This window comes from Eptatretus burgeri, chromosome 11 (genome assembly GCF_056783735.1).
Source record: "Eptatretus burgeri isolate ZD-2024b chromosome 11, Ebu_testis_v1, whole genome shotgun sequence".
Taxonomy (NCBI): domain Eukaryota; kingdom Metazoa; phylum Chordata; class Myxini; order Myxiniformes; family Myxinidae; genus Eptatretus; species Eptatretus burgeri.
In genome coordinates, this window is record NC_140971.1 from 87,147,200 (window position 1) to 87,173,572 (window position 26,373).

The following is a 26,373-nucleotide window of genomic DNA, read 5'->3' on the forward strand; positions in this document are numbered from 1 at the left end:
TTCTCATTGATGAAGGGCTTTTTTCTAGCTTTGCACTACTTCAGCCCTGCCCATAGGAGCCTGTTTCGAACCGTCATCGCCGTGCACTTCACCCCAGCTGCCGTTTGCCATTCTTTTTGTAGGTCACTGGATGTCATCCTACGGTTATTGAGTGACATTCAATCAGTTGGTGGTCATCCCGGTCAGTGGAAAGTCGTTTTCGCCCTCTGCCAGTCTGTAGCTTTGTTGTCCCCAATGTCTGCTGCTTGACCTTGTTCTTACGAGCCGCCGTCTTTGAAATTTTAAGGATGAAAGCAACGTGACGCTCACTGTATCCCTCTGCCAGTAAAGCCAGAATTGAACCCTTCTTTTCCTCACTCAAAACTTTTCTTTTAAACTCTTTTGGCATGGTCAACAGTTATTTTTTTGATTCCAATTACTTTTGAGGTACTACTAGCACTGTTTTTGCCATCCAGCTGGTCCGATTGCAAGAGGATAGTGATGACCACAGCAGTGGTTTTTATACTTTTCCTTGTTAAATAAGATTCGGTTCAGGTGATCACCTAATCAGTACCTCACTAAGTAGAATGAGGTGTGCCTGTGTTGGAATTCAACAGACACTGAAATGGAATGGCTGCCATACATGTGGAGATGCTGATTTAAAAAAAATTTGGAGTGGTCTCTAATTTTTTTTCCAGAGCTGTATTGTACGTGGCTGTATATATATATATATATATATATATATATATATATATATATATATATATATATATATATATATATATATATATATACATATATATATAGTTACAATGCGCATTCAATGAGAAGTACGTTGTTGACAGTGTGTGCTTAAAAATTACAATCAAATAATCATCCACCTCGTTTTGTCATAATTCATCCACAACTTTTTGAAATATCATGCAATTTATCGTTTTTGGGCCTGTCTCTCAATGTTGAAGAATCAACAAAAAAGTAGGATTTCCATACTCAGTGGCAAAATGGATCGAGTGTCTGCCCTGAGTCCTGGAGGTTGGTTGTTTGAACCCTGGCCGAGTCTTCTAAAGACTTGTAAAATGGCATGTGCTGCTTCCTTGCTTCATGCTCAGCATTGAGGTATAGAGCACGGACAAAAAAAACCCATCGGTTGGCGACCATTGTGTGGACTTTGATGAGCATAATGGCCTCTTCCTACATTAAAGTTCCTCGTAAGGGAACTCGTAAATAACAAATTAATGATAGAATAGTCATCCGGAACAGCAGAGTTTGCACATTGGTAAGTACACTTCCACTCCTGAGTTAAACTCCAAGATCCGGAGCCAGAATTTGATGATTTGTTTTTCTGTTTGTATTATTGTAGAAACAGAATGCAAACACATGGAACAGCCAGAAAAGCACTTGAACTTTGCATTGATGCACCAGCCTGTCGACAAAACAACAGGATGACACGATTCCTGAGGAAATCAGTTATCTGCCCCGATGGGCGTTAACCATTCTTCGGAGCAAAAGAGGGTTAACGCTCGAATTGTTGGCTTATCCTTGCTCCCGACGGCAGTGAGCACACCTCGGTAAACATCCTGCAGATTCCATCAACTGTTCTAACATTCCTCTGATGCAGGTCGACACTCAAGGCATCACAATTAAAACTAGTTTTCCATTCTACTTATTGGATAATCCATCTTCATGGATCTTGCATTTTGTCTAGGTTACTGCTGCAAATGTTTTTTTTTTGTTGATTATACCTTTTTCATCTTTCTGTGTTCTACTTTTTGCCGATTTCATGCTCCCTTAGGTTTGATTTTGCTTTTAATGGACATGTTAATCGTGATACAGGAAGATTTAATGTATGAATGTCCGTTAATGCGCCAAGCATACATTTCCTTTATATGCTCGTTTATCTGTTTGACTCTAAATGTATCTCAATTATGAGCCTTCGTGTGTATAGTCATATATAATATAGTGAATCAAGAAGGTTAATTGATAAATCATCATTTATACACTGAAAGTTTGTTTACCAAAATAAATGCCCATTGGTATGAAAATTTGAATCCTTCCAAAAACGCAACATCTACTGTATATCCTATTTACTGTTTTGGCAGAATCCACATCTACAGCATTTGCCATGGTACTGACACAAAGGCCCCTCTCCTACGAAAGATATCATGAGATATTTCAGATATGAAAGCCAACTTAACTTCCCCTCCCTAGTTTAATTTGCTTCATGATGCAATGCTACCTCCTCCTGCTGCACCAGTGATTCAAACAGAAACAGGACAGCTTGGCCTTAAGCCTGCTACAAACTGAGCTCTCATCATCAACACCGGACACAATATGAAGATGTATTCCACGATACATACCTGAAACGACAGTCAGTTGAGCCTCCTTGCTAGTTCGAGTTCCAGCGACGTTCTCAGCCACACATCGATACTTGCCGGCATCTGACACCGTTGCTCGAGTGATCTCCAGAGCCCCTTCAGGCAAAATCGTGACCCGTGGATCGGTGGGCAGCAGTTTTCCATCCTTTTGCCACAACAAAACAGGTGGCGGTTTACCATGCACTTCGCAGTGCAAAAGCACACCGTTGCCCTGGGAGACTTCCACCGCAGCAGTGTGCAGAGTGATATGAGGAGGCTCTGGGATCAGAAGACAACATATAGAAATTAAAAAAACCCAGTGGATCTTTTGTCATTATCATGGCACTTTCAGCGTACACTTTAGAGATAATTTCCAAACACCCAGGCTTTGTTATTAAGTTTTCAGAGTTAGGTCTGCTGGCAACTTTCATGTATACAAACTACTAACCTTGCTCCCGACAGCTATTGTTATGGCATTACTTTGATTCCACAGGTCAGTGAAGTGTTAAGATAGAAAGTGTGTTCGTGTTTGTGTGTTTGTGTTTGTGTGTGCTGCCATTCATATCCAAAGGTCATTCACATGAAACCTGCAAACCACCTTGTCAATTTGCTTGCAGTGCAGATTCTGCTGCCCAGACAGCAATTACACTCTACGATAGCAAGCAGCTTAAACCTGGTGTTAAAGAACCTCCGATAAGACCAGACTACGTGCTACCACAGTCCTGGCAGGAATTTGGGATTTGGCCATGGTGAAAGTGATAACTCACTCACTCTTCGCAAAGAGCACACTGGGATTTTTAATGTCCACCAACCAACATGCAAGCAGATGGTATACTGAGCTCGACGTCGAAGAAAGGGATGGCACACACATTGATGAATAGCCCTGCATGTGAAACACACCAGGATGACAGTTTAGAGCTGGACTAAAATTCAAACCCATGGGTATACCTCGAAGCTATCCTGCCAGCCCTGATAGGAAATAGAGGAAGAAAATTACATGGCTTTGCTATTCCGGCCCACAGGTTAATAACAATCACAGATCAAGAGAATTTCCTGTAATGCAAAACGGAAAAACCGAATACAATGGAAGTTTTGATGACGTAAAAACTAGTGAAGAAATCCACAATGATTTGCTTCATAATTCCCCAAAATCTCAATGTTAGGGTTGAGACAAAACAAACAAACAAACATACAGGCAGCCCCATATAATATGTCCATATAGAAAGTCGCACGATTACTCGTAGAAATATAATTCATAATATCTGACATGAGATATAACAATTATAATTTGGTTAACAAAAAAATTAATTCTTGTATAATCTGAATAATCAAGTTGAAACAATGCACATTCATCGGGAAAATAAATTTACATATCACAATAGAAAATATTCAGATGCACAATGAGCCAAGTGAAGTTTGGGTGACAATAAAGATCCCGGCTGACATTGACAAAGCTATGGGACCACAGATGTTGACATCGCTTCTCACAACCTTGACGAACCAGCAATGGCGTTGACATATCAGCTGGATGCGGTACCTCAGGATGGCCAAGCCTGAGGGTACGAGTGGGGAGGCCGGCTCGAGGCGCTGACTCAGACAGGTGATGGATGACACTGTTTTGGCATGGTGCGCACACACAATCCAGCCTCTGTGTCTCCTCGCAGAATTCTCCTTTATAGTGAATGGGACAAAAGCTGCTTGGCATTTGGACATGGAACTATTTGTGCTGAGCTATTGCAGAGTGTACTCTTGTGAAACAACAATGTGTGATGAACAAAACCCTTTCAAAACTCCAGCATTTGACTCTAAATTATGAATATGAAATAAAGAAACTTACTCTCCCTCTCCCCACCCTCCTTTCCCATCACTTCCATTTATTCCTCATCTTTCTCCTATTCTTTCCTTTACTCCCCATTCTGTAACCCAAGATTACTCATGCAATTACAAGTGCTTTAATGTCATCCACTTTAAGTGAATTTTCAAATATATATATATATATATATATATATATATATATATATATATATATATATATATATATACACATCCATATATATATATATATATATATATATATATATATATTTCTTTATTTCCAACAGAACACTTACGGCATCATAAAAATAATCCCAGGGGATAATTTCATCCCATGGCCCAAAGAACATCACCTTGCTTGAGCCAATAGAAGAAGACAAAAATTGTCAGGATGTATTTATCTGGCCGAATCAGTGTACTATATTTAGATAATTAAAGTCAAGCAATATTCTCTTGGCAGGAAAGGTGGGACAAGATAATGAAGAAATTTTCGATCATTTTGTCTTCTGTATTTGCAAAGAATCCACATAAAAATGGCCTAACAGATAGGGTGGGCAATAACACCAACAAAGCATCATACACCATCAACAAGAACGACACTCAGCAGAGTGCATACCTCCGCCAGGCTGAATGGTCTAACTTTTGTATCCCACTGATAGCCCCGACCTGCACCCGGACCATAACCAAAGCTAATCAGCTTGTTCTTGTCACATACCCAACTCATCCACCAAGTTTTGTAATAACGTGTCCACAACGTTTTTAAATATCAATATCCATATCGTTTTTGATCCTATCTATCAATTGTGAAGATGAACTTTTATAATCCTAGTATCTGGATCCAGATCCATATCACTCAGGTATATTGACAGGGACGACAAGCAGCCATCTCCCTTCAATACCGGTCTCCAAAATATACCACCCCTGATAATAATTCAGCCTGGGAATTCTTCTGCAGAAACGTGCCCTCTTATGGACAGATCTATCCCATCTTGTCTTCAGTTATCCTACCCTTCCTTCTTCACGCCCATAGTATACTGAATCTTGTGGTGAGGCAGGTGCTCTGAAACAACTTGCCTTTTCTTACTGAAAGGCAAGCCTGACTGAAGGCAATCTCGGATCATGCCACAAAGCCCGCAACAAGTGTTTGTCCACTCTCATGAGAGCCAGAAAACAACATCTGGCCAACCTTAAGACTGAACTATCAAGCATGTCTCCCTCCTCTAAAACCTGGTGGCACCTTGTTAAGTCTTTCTCTGGAGTATGCTCCCCCTCCATCCCTTCCCTCACTTCAAATGGCAACATGGCTCACTCCACTCGAGAAAAGGTTGAATAACTCAATTCTGTTTGCTTCCAAATATTGTGTCTCAAACCCCTCGCACTCTGAACCCACCCTATCTACCCAATCACACCAAACTGCTCCTGGACTGTTGCAGGGTCTATTGCACCTGAGAAAGTGGAAAAGTTTCTGGCAACCCTCAACTCTGATTCTGCAACTCGACCAGACGACATCAGCTCACGTGTCCTGAAAACCTTCTCTGCTGACATTGCATATCCTCTCCTTTTCACCCTATTATTTGCCCCAGATAATTTCCATCTGCTTGGAAGTCTGCCAAGAACACAGCATTAACATAAGCAGGGCGCAAAAATGAATCCCTTTAACAACAGATCTATTAACTTACTTCCAATCACCAGAAACGTCATGGAATCCATGATCACAGTTGACATAAAATCCATCCTTTTCTCCAACAACCTCATCTCAGATCACCAATTTGCTTTCAGACCAAGTCACTTATATCTTGGACATAATGTTTATACTCACCCAACAATGGATGGAGGCCCTCAATATCATACACGAGATCAGGGCTATCTCTCGAGACATATCTCAAGCTTTCCATGCAGTTTTGCATCCCACCTTGTTCTCCAAACTCTTTTCCTGTGGCATCCAAGGCCAACCTCACTCTTGGCTGACTAACTTTCTCCATTACCGTAGCCAACATGAGGCTCTCATTGGAATCTTTTCATCCTCTCTCCCTCTCAAGGCTGGACTTCCCCCAAGGCAGTGTTCTGGGCCCAGTCCTATTCCTGATCTTCATAAATGATCTCTCTGACTCTCTGGAAAATCGTCTTTATCTATTTGCTGTTGACTCTACCCTCTAACGTGACATCCCTCATCCTTCAGACAGGCAGGCTGCTGCCTCTTCCCTCTCTTCAGATCGTGATAAAATCACAAGTTAGTCAAACACTTGGAATATGTCTTTCAACCCAGAAAAATCTCACACACTCACTCGCTCTTTCCGAAAGAACTGTCTGGCAAACCCCTCCCATCTATTTTCTCAACATTCCTCTGGAATAAACTTTCTCAACAATACTCTCATAACCCAAAACCCAAACCCCAACTCATGGGTCACACTATCAGCCATGATCCTTTTTGGGAAAGCACATTTCAAAGTTGGCCCCGAAAGCTTTTCAACATCCATCCTTGGCAGACAATAACTTGGCAGTCGTGCAAAGATCTTCCTTGGCAGATTTGAACTCTTATCCACCTACAAGGCATTCACCCGCATCTTGATGGGGTCCTGCTCTCCCCTCTGGGCTGGAGCCCCTGCCTCACTACTTTCTCAGCTTGACACCAAGAAAATCAAGGCCTACAAGTTCAATGGACTTTCCAACCATGAAGCTGAGTGTATGCATCTCCCATTTTGTCATCACAGACAGGTCAGTGGTCTTTTTGTCTTATACCACCTAATTTCTGGTCTTGCACACTCCATCCTTTCTGTGCTTTGTCACCCTCCAGATGCATGCAGAGTGCATGCGGTTCATCATCAATCCCCTTCAGATGAAGCTCCCAAAATCCAGAATCACTGCTTGCTTCCACTCTTTCGTTCTTCCATTTTCCCACCTTTTGAACTAATCTCTTCAATCTCATTCAACCCTCCAGTTCTTCAAAACATCTGTTCATCACCATTTCAGTTAATCCTCCATTCAAAACTATGATCCTTTCTACCAAAGTTAAACTCCCCCCTCCCAAACCCAAGGTCAGGTATGGGAACATGCGCCAGAGCAGTGCGTCGCTGCGTCCACTTTCCGCCGGTACTCCAAGGGTCTCCGTCTAGCCTTCCCCCAGGCAGATGCCAGGGCCTCCATCTGTCAATCATCCCCCAGGGTGATGTTTGACCCATTCCAATCTCCTTCAGATGCTGATCAATCTGCTGCAACCATGACGCACGTGGTCGGCCCATTTGCCGCCTCCACTCACGAGACTCCTTCACTGAGAGAATCTGGTGAGCAGGATCAGCATCAGGAAAACAAGCCACATGTCCATACAGCTGCAGCTGATGCTCCACGAACTATGCAGGTAACAAATCTCATTTGAGTCTCTCTCAGTATCTGCTCGTTGTACACAAAATCCGACCAGCGAAAGCCAAGGATTCTCCGAAGAGACCCGGTACCAAAGGAATTAAGTCTCCATCTCAGATCCTTGGTCAGAGTCCAAGTCTCACATCCATAGAGCAAGACTGGAAGCACCAAGGACCTGAAGACTCGGACTTCCGTCCTCCCGCACAGGTACCGGCAACACCACACCCCATTATCCAGTGAATCCATGACTCCCCAGACTCGACCCAGACATCTACTGACCTCTGACTCACAGCCAGCAGAGACATGAATATCACTGCCAAGGTAAGTGAATCTCTCCACAACCTCAACATCCTCACCACAAACAGGCACAGACAGGACAGCAGCATCCAAGATGTCACCGAAAGCCTGGATCTTAGTTTTGACCCAAGAAACTCGTAATCCCAGCGGCTCCAACTCCTCATTCAGCACCTCGAGGGCCCCCAAAATGATATCTAAAGGCTCTGCAAAGATGACATAATCTGCGAAATCAAGGCCAGAGATCTTGACATTCCCAAACGATGCACCGCAGCTTGATCTCTCCGACATAGTCCCGAGAATCCAGTCCATACAAGTGCTGAAAAATGTGGGGGCCAGTACACACCCCTGACGAACTCCAGTAGCAACTGGAAATAAGTCAGAGATGGTACCACCACACTTCACAGCACTCTCAGTACCAGAGTAGAGTTCAGACATCAGATCGATCAGTTTTGGTGGCACCTCACGAAGACCAAGAATACTCCAGAGGACATCCCAATTCACTGAATCGAACGCTTTACAGAGATCAACATAGGCTGCAAGCAGCCCCTGCCGAAACTCTCGTCTGCGTTCGGTGAGGACCCGAAGAGCAAGGATACGGTCAATCGTTGACCTCTTTGGTGTAAAGCCTGACTGTTCTAGACGCTGGTACTCAAGCAGATGGTGGCGAACCCTATCAAGAATTATCCGAGCAAAGACCTTGCCCTGAGAGAGCAGCGTCACTGAGAGAGAGAGAGTCTTCACTGAGAGCAGCATCACCCCTCGGTAGTTGTTGCAGTCTTGGCGATCACCCTTCCCTTTCCAGTGAGGGACAACAAGGCCCCTCTTCCAGTCAGTTGGGAGGATGCCTGTCTTCCAGGCAGAGCACAGAACTGCATGCAACGACATGAGTGCAGCATTTCCACCAGCTATGAGAAGTTCAGCATGGATGCCACATATCCCTGGAGCTTAACCCCATTTCAACCAGTTCACTGCAACCTATGTTTCCACAAGCAAAGATGGACCACAGTTGATTGGGGGGGGGTCAGCAAGTTATTGTAACACCCCTGATGTCAAACTAGACAGCTGGTGGATCAGCCTGGTACAACCGCTCAAAGTAACCGGCCCAGCGGGGCTTCACTACAGACTCCTCTGTCAAGAGCCTACCACCTTCCGCTATCACTGCAGTACACCGAGGGATAGGCTTGGATGAACGCAATGCACGGATTCCCCTATAAGCAGGACGAGAATCACTTGACCACAGGTGATGCTCTACCCCCTCACAGATTCCTCACACATAGGCCTCCTTGTCCACCCTTAGCGCACGTACCGTTTTACGCCTCAGCTCCCTGAACAGCTCAGCTCTGCCATTCAGCCTGGCCCTGCTACTCTGATCAATGGTATCCAGTGTCCCTTGAGAGACAAAATTCTTCTTCGCCCTACGGTGAGTTCCATGACATCTACTGGCAACATCAAGGACGGTGATCTTGAAGGCACTCCACACTCTTGAGGACCTCCCAAAGCACCCAGACCTTCCAAATCTCCACTCAGCTTATTTGCAAACTCCTCAGCTATAGTCATCCTTGAGCTTGCCAACATTCAGCCGAAGCTGGGATGGTACCATTCTCCTGGATTTAAGGTGCAACTTAAGAGTTGCTACAAAAAGCCGGTGGCCAGTATTGAGGAACTGAACCCAAGTCCTTCCAAATGTCCAGTTTTTCCTTCATGAGAGCTTACTTCTGTATCCATCTTGTATCCCCTGGATCCTCCCCTACCCTTCATTCTTACCCACATCCCTTGTTTGTCCCTCTCTGTCTATTTTGTGGCTCGGCCTTGCTGTTGGTATTTACCCCCTCTCTTTCTGCCGTTCCTTTTGTTCTGTTGTGTCCTGATCTGTTTTGTATTTCAGCTCCCCCACGAGCCTTGATTTTGTTCACAAAAAAGGTCAAGTCCAGAGGTGTACCCTCCATTAAAGAAGGTTTACTGATGTTTGGCCATTTTCAGTTGCAGCCAGCCAGGGTCCTTGACATTCGCACTCCTTTGATGGAAGTCTCCGACGTCACCCAGGGGAGATTGCCGAAGAAGCCAATGCTCAGAGGTGTCTACGATTCCTCACTGAGATTCTCCTCATTTTGCTTTTTTAACAACTCACGATTTGTTTGGGATCACATGTTTTGGGGCGTTGACAGACCAAAGCATTCAGAGTTTTTAACCAACATTGTAATGTTTCCAAAAGGTCAGACCCTAAAATGAACTGTTCATAAACTATTGATGAATTTCGTGCAAATGTTTCAAATTTCTCGTAAAAAAAATAAATAAATAAAAATTCCGCATCCCCCTCCCCTACCCCACTCCACTCCACAGGAAATGTGAGCAGAAAAGTTTTCCAAAATTCGTTTTCAAAGTCATTCAACTCGTGTTTTCAGCCATGTAATATGTTTGCATTACAGTCAAACACCACACATGCCGTAAAGAGATGAGTGATTCATTGTAAATTAGAACTCGAATGCTCTTGACAATTAATCGAGCATACAAATTGTTCATTTAACATGGCCTGGTTGATTTCATAAAGGTTATTTTTGCCCAACAGCTAGTTTTAATTTGCTGAGAAATGGGCAGGTCTCGTTCCATCGGCTTACATGGTCAGTTATTAATGTCACAGCTCACTTTCAAACAGCTCTGGGAATATTATTCAGAAATAAACATCCTAACTTCCGCTGGCAATTGAAAGAACTTAAATTGTGCAGATGTTTTTGATGTTACAATATGGTGCAGTTGAATTTTTGTTTTATAAGTTTTATATTTATTTCCGACGACACTTTCATACAGGCTCGCCTATGTATCCCAGTGCACTGGCCAAATGACTATTTTGATTCCGTAACAATGATAAATGACCGTTTTTGGGCCAGCCTACAAGTTAAACAGATTAAAAAATATTTCATGCAACGTGAACAAAATAATATAACACGACCAATACGAACGAGATATCTGCGATCACAAAGCGATCACCAAGGCTAAGCCTCCTCCGAATGGGGGAGGCTTACCCTTGGCGATCAACCGCGACTTACCCTTGGCCCGTGATCCAATGATGGCCGTATTTTTTCAGGACCACCATATGACATTTTTTAGGGATAGAATGTAAATTAAGAAAATGTGTTCCCATTTACATTATATCCATAAAACTCAACATCATGAAAACAGGAGGAAAAGTATTCAAGTGATGATGAAAAATGTGTTTTTGTTAATTAGGTGACGATCCAAAAAAAGTAGGTCAAGAACAAGAATCAAATATCAGGAGCACAACATCAGTGCAGATCCACTATTATGACACAAAAACATCTTGGAAGGTGAAACGGTCTTTGAGATTGGCAAAATTGAGCGACAACATAAAAACGTGTATTTTTTTCAGACTGCCATTTGCCTTTGACCTTTAACTAGGAGTATTAACTAAGCATAAATGTGATTTGTTCTCGGATGTCTGGAGAGGGAAATTTAGTTCCGACTGGACAAGCCTTGGTCAAGTTGTGGTGAAAAATGTTAAAATGCCTATAATTGGGTCATGAACTTAAAAATAGGTGAAGGTCAAAAAAATTTAAAAAACAATGTGTCAACCCCACATATGTATTTTTTTTTGTATACAATATCGAGGCTCATATAAGAGCTAACACAAAGAATGTGTACAAAGGGAGCAGGAGACAAGAGGGGCCGGAGAACGAAGCACAAAACAGTGGGGAACAGAGATATTAGGAGATCTGTGGAGGGGAGAGGGATGGGGCACGTACACGGGATAAACAAGATGGACACTACATGGACTTTCAGGAAGGAAAGCAGGGAATTAGAAGGAGGTGGGTTTGGGGTGGATTAACGGGGGTAGAAAAGATCATGGTTTTAGATGGGGGGAAGAGAAGAGATGGTGTTGAACAGATGTTTTGAGGACCTGGACGGAAGAGTGGGATTGAAGAGAGTGTGGGAGTTTGTTCCAGAGGCGGGGAAAAAGAGGACTGAAAGAGTGAAGGTGAGCAGTGATTCTTGATTTTGGTAGCTTCACCAGAAGGGGGTAGCTGGCAGAGCTTGAGTGCCGCACGGAAATATGTGGGTGACAGATCACAGAGAGAGTAGGGGAGGGGGGGTGAGGCCAGAGAGGAGATGGTAGAAACAGAAAGACCACCGGAGAAGAGATTGCAAGTCTACCTGTGGTGACAGAGTAAGAGACCCAAAGACTCAGCTTCATCATGCAACATACCAATGGTCCTAAATGCCTTGGTTTCCACAGCATGAAACCGAGAATGGTTTGAGGCGGGAGCACCAGCCCAGAGGAGAAAACAACACTCCATCAGGCTGTGGATGAAAGCTTTGTATGTGGTCAAGAGCTCAGGTGTGCCAAGGAAGGATTTTGTACGAGAGAGGATGCTGAGCCAGCGACTGGCTTTGGAGGCCAGTTTGGAAATGTGACTTTCCCAGGAATGATCATGTCAGATAGTGAGACCTAAAAGCTTGAATGAAAGAACATCTTCAAGAGTATTGTTGAGAAAGTAAATGAGGGGGGGGGGTGTTGGGGTGGGGGGGGGGCGGTTCCAGATGGTGCTTTCGGAAAGACATAGTGACAGTGTGAGATTTGTCAGGATTGAAAGACATGTTCCAAGTGTTGGACCACCTTGTGATTTTATCCAGATCTGTAGAGTGAAGAGGCTGCTGCTTGCTGATCTGAGGGATGACAGATGATACTGCAGAGGGTGGAGTCATCAGCAAAGAGATAAAGAGGCTTTTCCAGAGATACAGAAAGATCATTGATGAAAACCAGAAAAATCACAGGGCCAAGAACACTACCTTTACATCGGCCCAGCTATCACATATAAATACCGTGGGAATGTCAGTTCCATGGAGTATATAAATAAATTATTTAAAATATATTGTTCTGAAAATGACTCCTGGGAGATCAAAGTTTCTTCATATAATTCTAGTTATTCCTTCGTACGTGTTTTCGATAAGGGTAACATTATCATTGTTGTTGTTGTTGCTGTTTTGCCCTGGTCAGTTTTTGCACAAACATGCCCGTGGCACGGAGATAGCCGATTGATCTCCCAGGAGCGACCCAAAGATCCCTCACATCTATGATGTTGTGCTCTTGTCTAAGTGGAGCCAGGACCACGCAGTCTTCCATAATGTGTGTCGTTGTGTGTGTGGGGTAGCCTGACATTGGTTGCAGGTGTCGGCAGTGGTGTCGCAAGTCTGTGTTTGTATTGTAAGATCTTTGAGTGGTATTCACAGCGGAGGTGTGCAAGGTGAACACGATCGGACCTGGAGGCATCAAGTGGTTTGAGGCAGTCCCTGAAAACATGTCCGCGACATCTTGTGTGGCGATTATCGTCCTCTTCATGACCAATTTCCATGAACAGTACCATTTGGGAACTCAAAGGTTGGTGTTTAAGGACAGGGGTGGAGGGAGTGCTCTCTTGAGGGAAAAGAAGGTTTTCACGAAAAACTTAAGGATTATTCTAAAATGCAATGATCTTCAAATCAAGGATGTGCTTAAGGGGAAACTTGAGGAAATGTTGAAGTAAATCCTCAAATCTTCCTTCATGCTTTATACAACCGGGCCCTTGACCTTCAACCCAGAGGGGTATGATGTAAATCAAGTTTAAATGTGCCTTGCTCTCGGCAATCTAGAGAGGGCAATTTCATTCCGATTGGATAAACAAACCTCAGTCAAGTTATGGTCAAAAAATGTTTCAATGATTATAATGAGGTCATGACCTCAAAATTGGTCAAGGTCAAAAAATTAGGACAACCCCACGTACCTTCTATTCCCATTATTGATGCAAAATCTCATTCCAAAAATGCAGCCGGCTCTGAGATACAACTCGGAAATTGATACAGTTTGGAAATTTGGAGTGTTGAGAGTGCAGGAAGAAAAAAAATTCTAAATGGTGGTTTAGTACTCCTGCAGGTCGAAGAAACACTATGGTGTCATTAAAAATTGGGGGCACCAATTGTAGAAATAAACCCGACAACTGGAAGGGCACTCGGTAGAGCGTATACCTCCACCACGTAATGCCTTATCCAAGAGAACATATCAGGCCCAATACATTTTTGAAACATCATGCGATGCAGTACAATGTCATTTTTGGCCCTATCTCTCAATGGTGAAGAATCACTTTAAATATTAAATAATTCTCGTATCCGGATCCAGATTTTCTTCCAAAATTGAATCAATTCTTCCTTGTCACACCCCCAACATGTCCATCAAGTTTCATCCGAATCCGTCCACAACATTTGAGATATTGTGCTCTATATATCCTTTTTGGTTCTATCTCTCAATGATGAAGAATCACTTTAAGAATTCTAGTAGCCGGATCCGGATCTGGATCTTCACCAAAATCTAATTACTTCGTCCTTGTCACACACCGAACCTGTCCACAAATTTTTATTCAGATCCATCCACAACTCTTTGTGATATCCTGCACACAAACAAACAAACAGACAGACAAACAAAAAATGAAATTGCTCGTTGAGCAAGGAATTGCCGGAATAACTTTGTCATATCTCCATGATCTCTGAAAAAATAAAAACCTGGAAATTAATTTGGTTCTTATAAGTCGATAGTGCGACTGTTTTTTGAGTTTGAGCACTTAATTTGGTCATGATCAAAACTTGGAAGTCAATCGGACTTGGAATGGCGTTTTTATCGCAATTTCAGAGTTTTGACCCGACCCCCCTGACATTCGACCCCCGACCACTAAGATGGGTGTTGGTGTGACACCCCAATGAGACATATGGTTGGATGCAGTATCGGAAGATGCACATTTTGGATTTGGTTTGAAGTCGATATGACCATTTTTGCGGACGTTATTGCGAAAATAAGAATTTCGATTTTTCGGTGACCTTGACCTTGACCTTTGACCTAGATTCAGCAAAAACGACAAGTGTCTAAGTTGGACCATGGCCGACGTCTGTACCCAGTTTGGTCATGATCGCTGAAACGGTGTGGCTGCTACAGGGTAAACAAACACACAAACAAACAGACAAATAGACAGACAGACACACAGAATGACACACACAACCGACCAACATAATTGCCGAAATCCGAAGGATTCCGGCAATTAAAAAACAAACAGAGAGAAAGGGGTGAAAATATAACCTCCTTCACCTTTGGTGGCAGAGGTAACAAGAAGCCTTCTCCTATGATATAGGGGGAAACCTTCATAATAACAACGGAAAAAAGAGCAATCAGAGATTGCAAACCCTCACCAGGACTTATTTTGAGTGATGTATTTTTTATAAGTTTTCATGTGAATCCAATATGGCTGCCAAACCACATGACCTATGACATCATATGTGTGATTCTGTTCCTCATGGATAGGTGGTCATATGTGAAAAGTTTCTCCTCGATATTTTCAGCCATTTCAGAGAAGAAGATTTTTGAAGGTTTAAAAAAAAAGGCAATGGCTGCCGAATCACATTTGACAATTTTCGAAATTCGGCCTATGTTGTCCTTTTGGCCTATGTTGACCTCGAAAATAATTGGTGGTTGAATTCAGTGACCTGAAATATAAATCCTTTTCAAATTTCATGCTAATCGGATGAAAATTGAGGATTTTAGAAATCCTACCAAAGTTGTTGACCTTTGGCCTATGTTGACCTTTTGACCTCAAAAACAACAGGCTTCTTCCTTATGACAACCCCCTACCATGTGTTGAAGTTTCGTGAAGATCGGTTTGAAGATGTGAAGATGTGACCTATAGGTGACAAACAGACAAACAGATGGACAGAATAACAAAATAGACAATCCAATATACTTGAAAAATCTTCGATTTTGCAACTAACAAACGGACTCAAATGCAATACCCTCTCCGAATGCTTCAGCAAAGATAATAATATACCAGAACTTCCACTTTACAACTGCTGGCAGTGATGACCAGGTACAAAGACGTTCCGCTTTGATACAACCCCATGGAGAGGTCTTGGTATCGGCAGGGGTGGGGTGGGGGGGGAGATATACACCACTCCCTGCTTTAATACAACCCCACTTTGATCAGACACTTGACCCATGTCATCCTTTTCTTAAAACTTAATTCAGAGTGGGATATATATATATATATATATATATATATATATATATATATATATATTTTTTTTTTTTTGAAGAAAAAGAGGCAGAAGGCAAGTTGCAGACTCAAACAGAGCTTCATTGGACCAAGTCTATGCCACCACGAACCATGTACTAAACTAGAACAGCACTCGGTAGAGCACATACGTCAGCCAGGCAGAAGAGTTTGTTTCGTATCCCACTGATAGGTCAGATCTACATCCAGACCTTAACCAAAATCGAATTGGCTTGTTCTTGTCATACATCTAACCCGTCCACCAAGTTTCATCCAAATCCGTGCATAATTTTTCGAGATATCTTGGTCGCAGACATGCAAACAGACAAACAAACAGAGGCAGGGGTGAAAACATAACCTCCGTCCACCTTCGGTGGTGGAGGTAATTAATGCCCTAATCTCTGGGGTCGCTGCATCAACACAATGGCTGTATCCACACAAATGATGTAATCTATTGCAAGGTGTTGCAGATGATGAATGTGGCCAAAGACAGTAATCGACCAAAAAGGGTACCAATCAGGCAAAGTGAGCAACCTTATCCAGTAGAAGCCTTCCCACCGCCTGTATTCGCAAAAATGAAAGAACTTTTGAACAACCCTCCCCTCCCTCTCCTCCTCCTCCTCCTCCTCCTCCCTCACCATTCCCATGCATTAGCCTTCCCTTTCACAACTTACATTATACTAAGAAGACCCATAATATAAATAATAATTGCATTTTAAAAATTGACATTTTGCAAATGAAAAAGTCATGGGATTGCTTGGTGTATATAATTGTGTGCATTTCTCAAACTTAATATCAAGAAACAAGTAAAAGTAATTGCACAGAGACAGAAAGTAATAAGTTATGGAGAAAATCAAGCTAATAAAGTGTCGCCATACAAGTTTTTAAAAAAAAAAAAACCCCAAAAACGTAGTGTGGAACAAATCCGAAGACATACTGTAGGTCCTCGTAACTCCAATCCAATCCAGAAAATCTTTCCCCAGCACAAGCCAACCTGCTTCAGCTTCGGTTCATATCCTTAATAAGAGCCTGCAGCCTTCAAATATTTCACGAGATGGGATAATTTCCAAGCTACACTCTCACCTCATGTCAATGCCATTAGCACCGTCGGCACGGTTTTTGTGATTGGCATAACGATGATGAACGAGCTTTACCTTGGCCTGCTTTATGCTCTCCCAAGAAAAAAAAGGGATGTATTTTGATAGGCCCCAGTCAATTACAGCGGAGCTGTCAATGACTTCAGTCAATCCAATTACACATATGTGCAGTAAATCATTAATATAATTTAATTCTGCTGTTTCAATATTATAATCAAGTTTTGTTTCATTTTGAGAAAGGCAGCCGTTAGTTGAAAGTGTGCACTAACCGCCTTCTTTAATAACGTCTGTACGTGGGTTTGTGTGAATGTGATGCTTGCCATCTCACATCAATGCAGAAAACAAAGCAATTAAAAGGTTAAGAATCATCTGAAGACTAATTAGGAACAGAGAAGATTACCCTACTCCCGAAAAGGTTTTTTTTTTAATGTCAAAATTAATAATTAATCTTTCTTGTTACCTTCATAGTCATTAACAAAAAATGTTGGTTTATTTTATTACATCTCCCTTCAATACATCTCCTCTTCATAATGGGCACACCATTAGTATGATGTGTGTATCACCTTGCTTTCCATTCCACGGAATCCCTGTTCATCAATTGCACAATTTGGACAGACATGAATTCCGTGAATGTAGAAAAACTGAAAAAAGACATTGTAATACATTCCTGTTTTAGATGGAATGGTGCGAAATACGGGTGATGTCAGGTAAACGCACCTGTACATCATTGGACCCATCTCCACATTGCACATCATTGGAGGAAGGGACAGCTCGGTTGATGGATTTATTAGAAGATAATTGAGTAAAGGAAAGAGACAGAGACACACAGAGAGAGAGAGAGAGAGAGAGAGAGAGAGAGAGAGAGAGAGAGAGAGAGAGAGAGAGAGAGAGAGAGAGAGAGAGAGAGAGAGAGAGAGAGAGAGACAGAGAGACAGAAAGAGCGAGAGAGAGAGAGAGAGAGAGAGACACACACACAGAGAGACAGAGAGACCGAGACAGAGAGACAGAGACAGAGACGCTATAAAAATGAAGGGAAGGGAGGGGTTAAGTTTAGGGAATGGGGCGAGGGTTCACAGACACCCTTTTGTGGACCTCAAATACAGATAGTTCATTTCAGACATTCTCAGGAAATTTCATTCCATGCAAAGATAAATTAAAAAAAATTACCCCCGTGTGGGGGTGACGGTCATCTCTATAATACCACAAGTTCTCAATGTTCAGTTTTGGCCGAAGACGACTGCGCACCTCGAACTGCGCAGTTTGGTTAAGATGACTCGACATTTTGGCACACGCGCACACGGAATTATATTTTGAAAATAAATGCCGACGTTTACATTTCCGGTTTTGAAACTTTTGCACCTTCGGCGGAAAATGTATAAATATACAAGGTCAGCTGCTATGCAATGACACCATTCACTAACTTTTACCATGCCCAGTAGAGAATATATAGCCTCCTGAAGGTAGGGCAGTTTTTGCACACTTTAAAGTCACGTGACGCGAACACAAAAGCGAAATTTGAAAATCTGTCCCGACCAAATTTAGATATTGTCCCATGCATTCATATGCCACAATCAAATTCAAGATTGCGTGAGAAATGTAGGAGGAGATAGATTTTGAAAATCGTCATTTTCACATTTTTTGCCAACTTTGAAGTCACGTGACACGAAAACAAAAGCAAATATCGAAAATCCGGCCCGGCAAAATTTAGATATTGTCCCAGAGATTCATATGCTACAATCAAATTCAAAATCGCTTGAGAAATGGCGGAGGAGATAGAATTTGAAAATCGTCATTTTCGCAACTTCAAAGGCCTCGTGACCTTGACCTTGACCTTGACCTTCGGTGACCTTGAAAGTCATACCATCGTGTACGTCTCATCGACCTCTATCAGGACCACTAATGACCAGATCTCCCACTTCAACTTCATTGTGAACGGACGGACGGATCGAAGGACATCGACACCCATATTATTAGGTCATGCTCGAAGAGATGACCTAACAAAGATAATTCCATAAGCTATTTAAGCACCTTGTTTATTGTGAAAATGGGATTTATTGTAATATTCATGATGTTGTTAATTAGAGATGTAAAAATGAAGTACAAACTTTGATAAACTTGATTAATCATTCCAATTGTATATTTGACAAAGTGCTTAAATTGCTGAAAGTATTATTTCAATTTTTTAACCTATCTTTGCATTGAATACAATTTAGGCAGTAGGGTGGAGACAGCAACTAAACCGCCCAGGGTGGCAAGACCATCCTAACAAAGGAACGTTAACCCGAACTGAACTGGGTGATTTTGAGCTTTTCCTGACTAGGGGGGAGAGGGGGGGGGGGTAAGGGGACTCCCAACTCTCGCCCCCCTCATTATCTCGGCCGTCGATGGTCCAATGAACTTGAAAGTTTTCACACGCATAGATCCTCACGTAATGAACGTGATGGTGTAATTATTTTTTCATAACATGTTAATTTGTCTAATTATTGACTAATTAGTAATGCATTTTGCACAGAAACCTAAATTCTTGACATTGGATACATGAGATTGCATGAAAAGTGTACAATATCAAATAATTGTGTTTCTCAAGTTGAAAATCATTATGTTTACATATTGTTTTGGGTGAATGTTTCAATTTGCATAAGTTATGAATATGCAAATGACATCTCTTCACGAATTTTACATTTCTGAATGTATAACAGGCAAAAATTGAAAATATCATAGAGATGGAATAATAGAGAAATAGTAATGAGAGGAGAATTTGAAATCCCCAGCGATTGCAAAAATAATTGCGAATAATGTTGGTGAGGGTAGGGGGGAGGGGGGGGGGAAATAATGTCTGTTCTGATGATACCATAGCGGTCTCTCCTACAGACAAGGCAACTCTTTTTGGTTCTCTTTTCTCCCCCACCCGCCAGTGCAGTTGGAGTTTAAGTGGTGCCCAGACACATCTTGTACCCATCGGGTCAGGATTGCTGGTCATACACAAACTAAGCTGCCGGGCTATCTTTAATTTCTCACTTTTATATGCACCTTTACTCATTAAACTCACTTTCACTCCATATCTTTACATTCTTTCTCTTTCCTTTCATATTCTTAAAAACAACTAATTACAAACACGGAAAAGTCCGGCAAGATTGTGCCCCCCGATTTCCCGGCATTATGGGGTGTGAAGAATCTCCGGAGTCCTGCTGCCAATGAGAGGGAGGATTCAGGCAGTAGTAGGATTGGTCCCTCCAAAGATCCTAGCCTTCCCTATCAACCTGACTCTTTATATTCATTTTATCAACATTTGTGGTCTTTCTTCTAAGTTTTCCTCTGTTTAACACCATTTAGCGAGTTGCTCTCCTAATATCCCAACTGTCAAATGATGTTCCCATGAATTCCTTTCACATTTTCAACGATAACCTTCATTCACTATTCTGCTTCAAAGAAGGAGTCTGTGCTTATTCCAACATCAACATACCTGTTGTTCGCCTTACGGACCTTGAATCCCCAAACGTTGATGTCTTCTGGCTTAAGATTTGTCTCCCAAGTACCACTCTTTGTCTATGTTCTACCGACTGCTCTTCTAACTCAGCAAACCTTACAACTTTATTTGACTATCTAAATCCCTGCCATGAGTCTGTGACATCTTCTCACCCTCAAGCTGAAGTCCTTTATTTCTGAGACTTCATTGTGCATCAAAAGGAGTGGTTGAAATCTTCCCACACACATGTTTAGGAAGGGTTGAAGCTCTTGCCTTTTTCATTCTTGATTTGGAGCAAATTATCAACCACCCTACCCATGTTCTAGATCATCATGACCACTCTCCCAATACTCTGGACCTGTTTTGCCCCTCGAGCTAAACATTTCCATCACCGATTGGTTCCTCTGACCAGACTCTTGTAAACCACTCCTCCATTGACTGACCGCTCTCTCTAAACGCCAGTATTGACACCTTAATAGAGCTGACTGGACTGAATTCCATAAATTATGATTTGACTTTCCTTGGGAAGATTACTGCCTCTCCTTGGATGATACCTCTGTCTCTGCAGATTAGATGGCTAAAGTTATTGCTGCAGAAATGGAGGCATATTTCCCTTTTGCTTATGAGGCTATCTCTTTTTATAATTCCTGGTTCAACCATTCCTGCTGTGTGGCCAATCATGCACGGGATGTGGTATATTAGTAGTCCATGGGTCTAGGCCAGAAATTCCACTTGGCGGTACCATCTAAGGAAACCAATCCTAGTTATGATTTTTGAATTGGTGTATATGTATAGATCATATTTTGATGTGATAACCATTGCAGACTGGTAGCTTATTGGTGGTTGTCATCTCTGGAATGTACCCACCCTCCGCATAATGAAAGTGAAAAGGCAAACAAATCTGGATATCCTGAGCTGTGATTGAATGATATTACCTTCATGGGATGTGTCAATAGTCCATTGTGTGATTTTCCCCCAAAACGTCAATATCTCAGAATGGTAAAATGGTAAAAATACAAAATACATACACTAAGCTGCTCTTCTGGAACGGTTATCACATATTGAAACTGGAGGGGGAGCACTCGGTAGAGTGCAAAACCTCCGCCGCCAATACTGCTAGGTCACTCAAGTGAACCTGATATCCTATTCATTCAATTTGACGTCAACAGTGCTCACAGAGTTATAGTTTGCAACTTTCTCTTTTACATACTCAATTCATTCGTCATAACTAGATTCCTTGAGACAGAAATTGATTTTACCTGGGTATATCCACCTGAAGTTCCAAAATCAGCCGAAATTATAGTTTTGGCATGTTTTTTTGTTGGAAATCACTTAAAACATGTAGAAATGCAAAAAAAAAAAAAATCGAAATTTTGTTGAAAAAAAAGTTGCAAAATTTTTTTTTCTCTCTAACAATTTTTTTTGGGGGGGTGGGGGGGTTGAAAATCACTTAAAACATGTAGAAATGCAAAAAAAAAAAAAATTAAAATATTTTTTCAAAATGGCCACCATAGCGGCCATATTGGATTTTGGACCAAGTCCAAAATCTAATGGCATGATCCTTGGACCATACCTAATCCCCCCACCAAGTTTCGTCGAAATCCGTCGAGGAGTTTTTCCGTAATACTGTTCACAAACAAACAAACAAACAAACAAACAGAAAGGGGTGAAAACAGTAACCTCCGATCTTCGATGGCGGAGGTTAATAATTAATCATATAGTCCCTACCAATAACTTAGTAGCCCTAAAGTTTGGTTTCCCAGATGGTACCGATATATGCCTGGGCCCATGGACTATAGACCTGGAAAAAGTCTTCTTCCTCTGACTCACATTCAGGCTTCATCTCGGCTCTAATTCATTGCAAATATGTTATTTATGAGGCGAAACATTCCTTTATCCAAGGAAGCGTCACAGCCTCTCTTCTTTCACTTAGTCTTTCCAGTCTTGAGCCAAAAGCATCTCTGACAACTTCTGTCACACTACCTATCCTTCACTTTTCTGCTCCAATGATACCATAGCGGTCTCTTCTACAGGCAAGACAACTCTTTTTGGTTCTCTTTTCTCCTCTAATTCCACATTGGAAGACTACAACATTTCAACACCCTCTAATTCACCCCTTACCAACCCTATGCCTCTCCCTATAATCTCTTTCCATACAGTGAAAAAAGTAGTCCTCTCTGGACACAATCAAGGCTTACAGACTAGATGGCATTCATCCTCATACAGTATCTTGAAGGAGTATGCTACAGAACTTGCACCTGTGCTTGCTCGTTTATTTCACTTCTGTTTTAAAAACCAAAACTTTTCCTCTTTCCTGGAAACTTCATTAGTACAGCCTATTCGGAAGAAGGGTGATCATTCAAACGCTTCAAACTACCGTCCTCTTGTTCTGACTTCAACTGTTTCCAAAGTATTTGAATATCTTCTCAATTCTCATTTCCTAAAGAATCTTGAATCTCACAGTTTTCTCTCTGACCCATCAGTACGGCTTTCACAAGACGAGATCTACCGGTGATATCGTATCCCATATTATGAATGCCTGGTCTTCTTCTCTGAGAGACTTTGGGGAATCCTTTGTTGTAACCCTTGATATGTCGGAAGTTTTGGACAGTTTGGCATCGCGGTCTGATGTCCAAGTTCCACGCTTTCAGTTTTTATCCTCCACTCTGTTCTCTCATATTGAGCTTTCTCTTCGACTGCATTATCAACGTAATTGTTGATGGTTCAACATCTCCCTCCTTCCCTACCAAAAGCGGTCGGTGTCCTTCAAGGTTCTCTCCTGTCTTCTACACTCTACCTTCTATTTGTGATTGATTTTTTTTTCTTTACAAATAACCAGATGCATTAATATGTTGACGACTCAACATTACATTCCTCGACGTTTTTCACATCTGCTCCATCTTCTCTCTGTCAATTTACATCTTTCATCACAACTACCTCTATCAATTCAGATTTGGACAAGATTTATCAGTGCGGCAAATGTATTCAAGTGAAGTTTAACACTTCTAAAACTCAATTTCTTCCTGTTTCTCTTTCTAAAACTCTTCTCAACTTCCCCATCTCCTTTGAAGGCTCCACAATTTCACCACTCAATACAGTAAACATACTGTACATGGTATTACTGAAACATCAAATCTATCTTAGAAACCTCAAATTGTACAAGTCTGCCTTTAAGAAGCCAGGAGTCTTGTTCAGATGTTGAAGATTCTTTTTGTCTGAACAGTTTCTCCGATAATATAAATAATTTATTCGTCCTTGTGTGGAGTACTGCTCTCACATCTGGGGAGAAGTTGGCTCTCGTTCCCTTTTCTATCGATATTATTTTGGTTTTTGTTCCCAACAACTGGCTGCTTGGACACCTTTGCCATTGGTTGGACCACAAAATACATGGCAAGCCACAACGTCACATGATTATTGTGTGGCCATAGGCAACTCAAGGGTGGGCCATGATGGTGTTTGCTTCTTTCCCTTCACCACAAATGTCTGGAATTATTAGTCCCCTCCTGGTTTCACCCAAGGGGACTATAGGTTTGCCGCTCGTCTCTCCGTCTATCCATCTGTCCCACCTGTGGTTTTTCAAACTTTTTTCCCCATACCTTGAACATATTCAACTGAAACTTGATACATGGCTTTACTATGAAAGCTTACAGAATAATTTTTGAGTTTCAGGGCATTTCATCAATTTTCCACAGAGTTATGCTCTTTTTAAACTTACAAAATGTCACATTATACACAGGTCAGTGTTCAGCTGCCCTGACTCCACCGTAATAAAATCATGTGCCGCCATTGCATGAAGCAGCACAGATCAGCAGGCTGCAGGCCACAGTCCTGGTTGTTAGTCCATGACCCAGTGCAATTGAAATGATCCCAGGTATATAACCATAATGTATTATATATGAACATAAGCCATATGCATGTTTTTGCTTTACGTATGTTCATTGGGTTATTTTTAATATGAAATAGGCAAAGCCTAGAAACGAACAATATACGATGGGTTAGAGAGCTTCTTCTTCTTCATTTTGTTTCTGGTATCAGCTCGAGTGTGTGTGAAAGCAAACTGATTTTTATCTCTGGTTTGTTATCTCAATCATTTTTATTGGCTTCTGGTCTACAAGAGATATCAGTAAATGAAAATTGTTTTCCTTTAATTTTGCCAAATAGACCCAAACATGGCAGGTTATCGAGTTTCTTCTTCTTCATTTTGGTTCCAGTATTGGCTTGAGCATGCGTTAAATGCAACCGGATCTTTATCTCCCGAAGATTCATTGGGACCAGGAAGAGACGTGTATTGCAAAGTAATTTTCGCTCTTGTTCAGCTTTTCATGTCTTTCCTCACAGTTATAACCTCCGATCAGATGGTCCCCAATCCAAAACAATTATTGTTTCTACCCTTGTTAACCCCACCCCAAACCCAATCCCTCCTTCCAAATTTCCAGTTTTATCTCCTGAGAGTTCCCTTCTGTATTAATCTTGTTCACCCCATACATCCTTTCCTGCACTATACAGCTTTGCTTTGATGCTTTGATGATGATGATAGCTTTGATGAGAACTATACAGTCCGTGACTGGAGCCATTAATGCAATATATATACATATATATATATTTTTTTTTATGTTGAAGGAAAGTATTAGCGACGAGACAGACCCTTGCCCATCGATTGGGTATACTTCAGGCCATTACGAAGGTCTCAACCAAATGAGAATGTCATACTTAAGGATTCAAGCACAACTAACTATAAAAGTGTCACTCCCAATGTGACTTTTCTAAGAAAATGGAGATAAGCAAAAATAAAGATAAAAACTCCCCACCAGAAATAAACATTTGTTGACATGTGTTCTCTCCAATTTTAAAGAAGGAATTATCATTGAAACTTTATACTTTTTTTGCAATCTTTCTTTGTAAAAGCTTGATGCTGTAAATCTATAGGGTGAGTCATAAGTCCCAGGTCACTGTTTAAGCTGCTTATACAAGATTTGCTTAGTCCATGTATTTATACTGTTTTTTTATAATAACAAGCTCAAATGAGCTAAGATCCTCTTCCTCTTAATGACGTAATAAAAACGAATATGACGTCATTGTGATGTATCAGGTTTGCGATAAATTATCTGTGCTAATGCCCGGCTTGATTCCCACAAACAAAATTCTAACAGCTTGCCTAGTTTCGGAGATAATGGTGTAGGCGATTGCCATTATCGGCGATATTATGACGTCAACTTTTTTTCTCGGAAGAATTTCCGAAATCGGAGATGGTTACTGCCTGCGCGTGGGCTTTCTGCATATACATGGCAAGTTTCACGAAGATCCGATGAAAACTCTAGGTTGTGAAACAAAAAATGTCAAAAATAGGAATGATGTCATAAAAATTGATATGACGTCATAGTGATGTATCATATGTGCGGTAATTCATCTCTGCTAATGCTCTGTTCGATTCCCGCAAACAGAATTCAAAAAGCTTGCCTAGTTTCGGAGATAATTTTTTAGGCGATTTCCATTAGCGGAGATATTTTGACGTCATAACTTTTTTCTAGGAGGAATTTTCAAAATCGGAGATGGTTACCGTCTGCGCAGGGTATTTTTACATGTGTTTGCCAAGTTTCAGGAAGTTTCGATGAAAACTGTAGGCTGTGAAACAAAAAAGTCCACGAGAAGAAGATGAAGAACAACAACGTGAGTAAGACTTAGAGATTCTCCACGAGGATCTAAAAGTAATACATTTAACCAAGATGGCAGACACCAGAGCATTTTCAGTGGAAGAGAGGCTGGTCGCAGTGGTATGGGACCACGAGAGGAGACATACAAACAATGGCATAAACAAATCTTGTATAAGCAGCTAAAATCATGTCCTGGGACTTATTTCTCATCCTGTAGGTTTATAGTCTGATGTGCTGTCTTGGTATTGACAGAAATGTGTATTTTTATACCATCCATTA

The 26,373-nt window shown here is 41.6% G+C and overlaps 1 protein-coding gene across 7 annotated transcripts in view; it reads right to left on the bottom strand.

Annotated features, from left to right (window-relative positions):
* The window catches only part of LOC147017562 (neogenin-like), a 491,631-nt gene that overhangs the window by 337,872 nt on the left and 127,386 nt on the right, over positions 1-26,373 (bottom strand). For all 7 annotated transcript variants that reach the window (XM_085847263.1, XM_085847265.1, XM_085847261.1 and 4 more), the window contains exon 3: positions 2,337-2,612. In XM_085847263.1, coding sequence (XP_085703389.1) covers positions 2,337-2,612 — 276 coding nt within the window. The remainder of the gene's footprint in view (positions 1-2,336; positions 2,613-26,373) is intronic.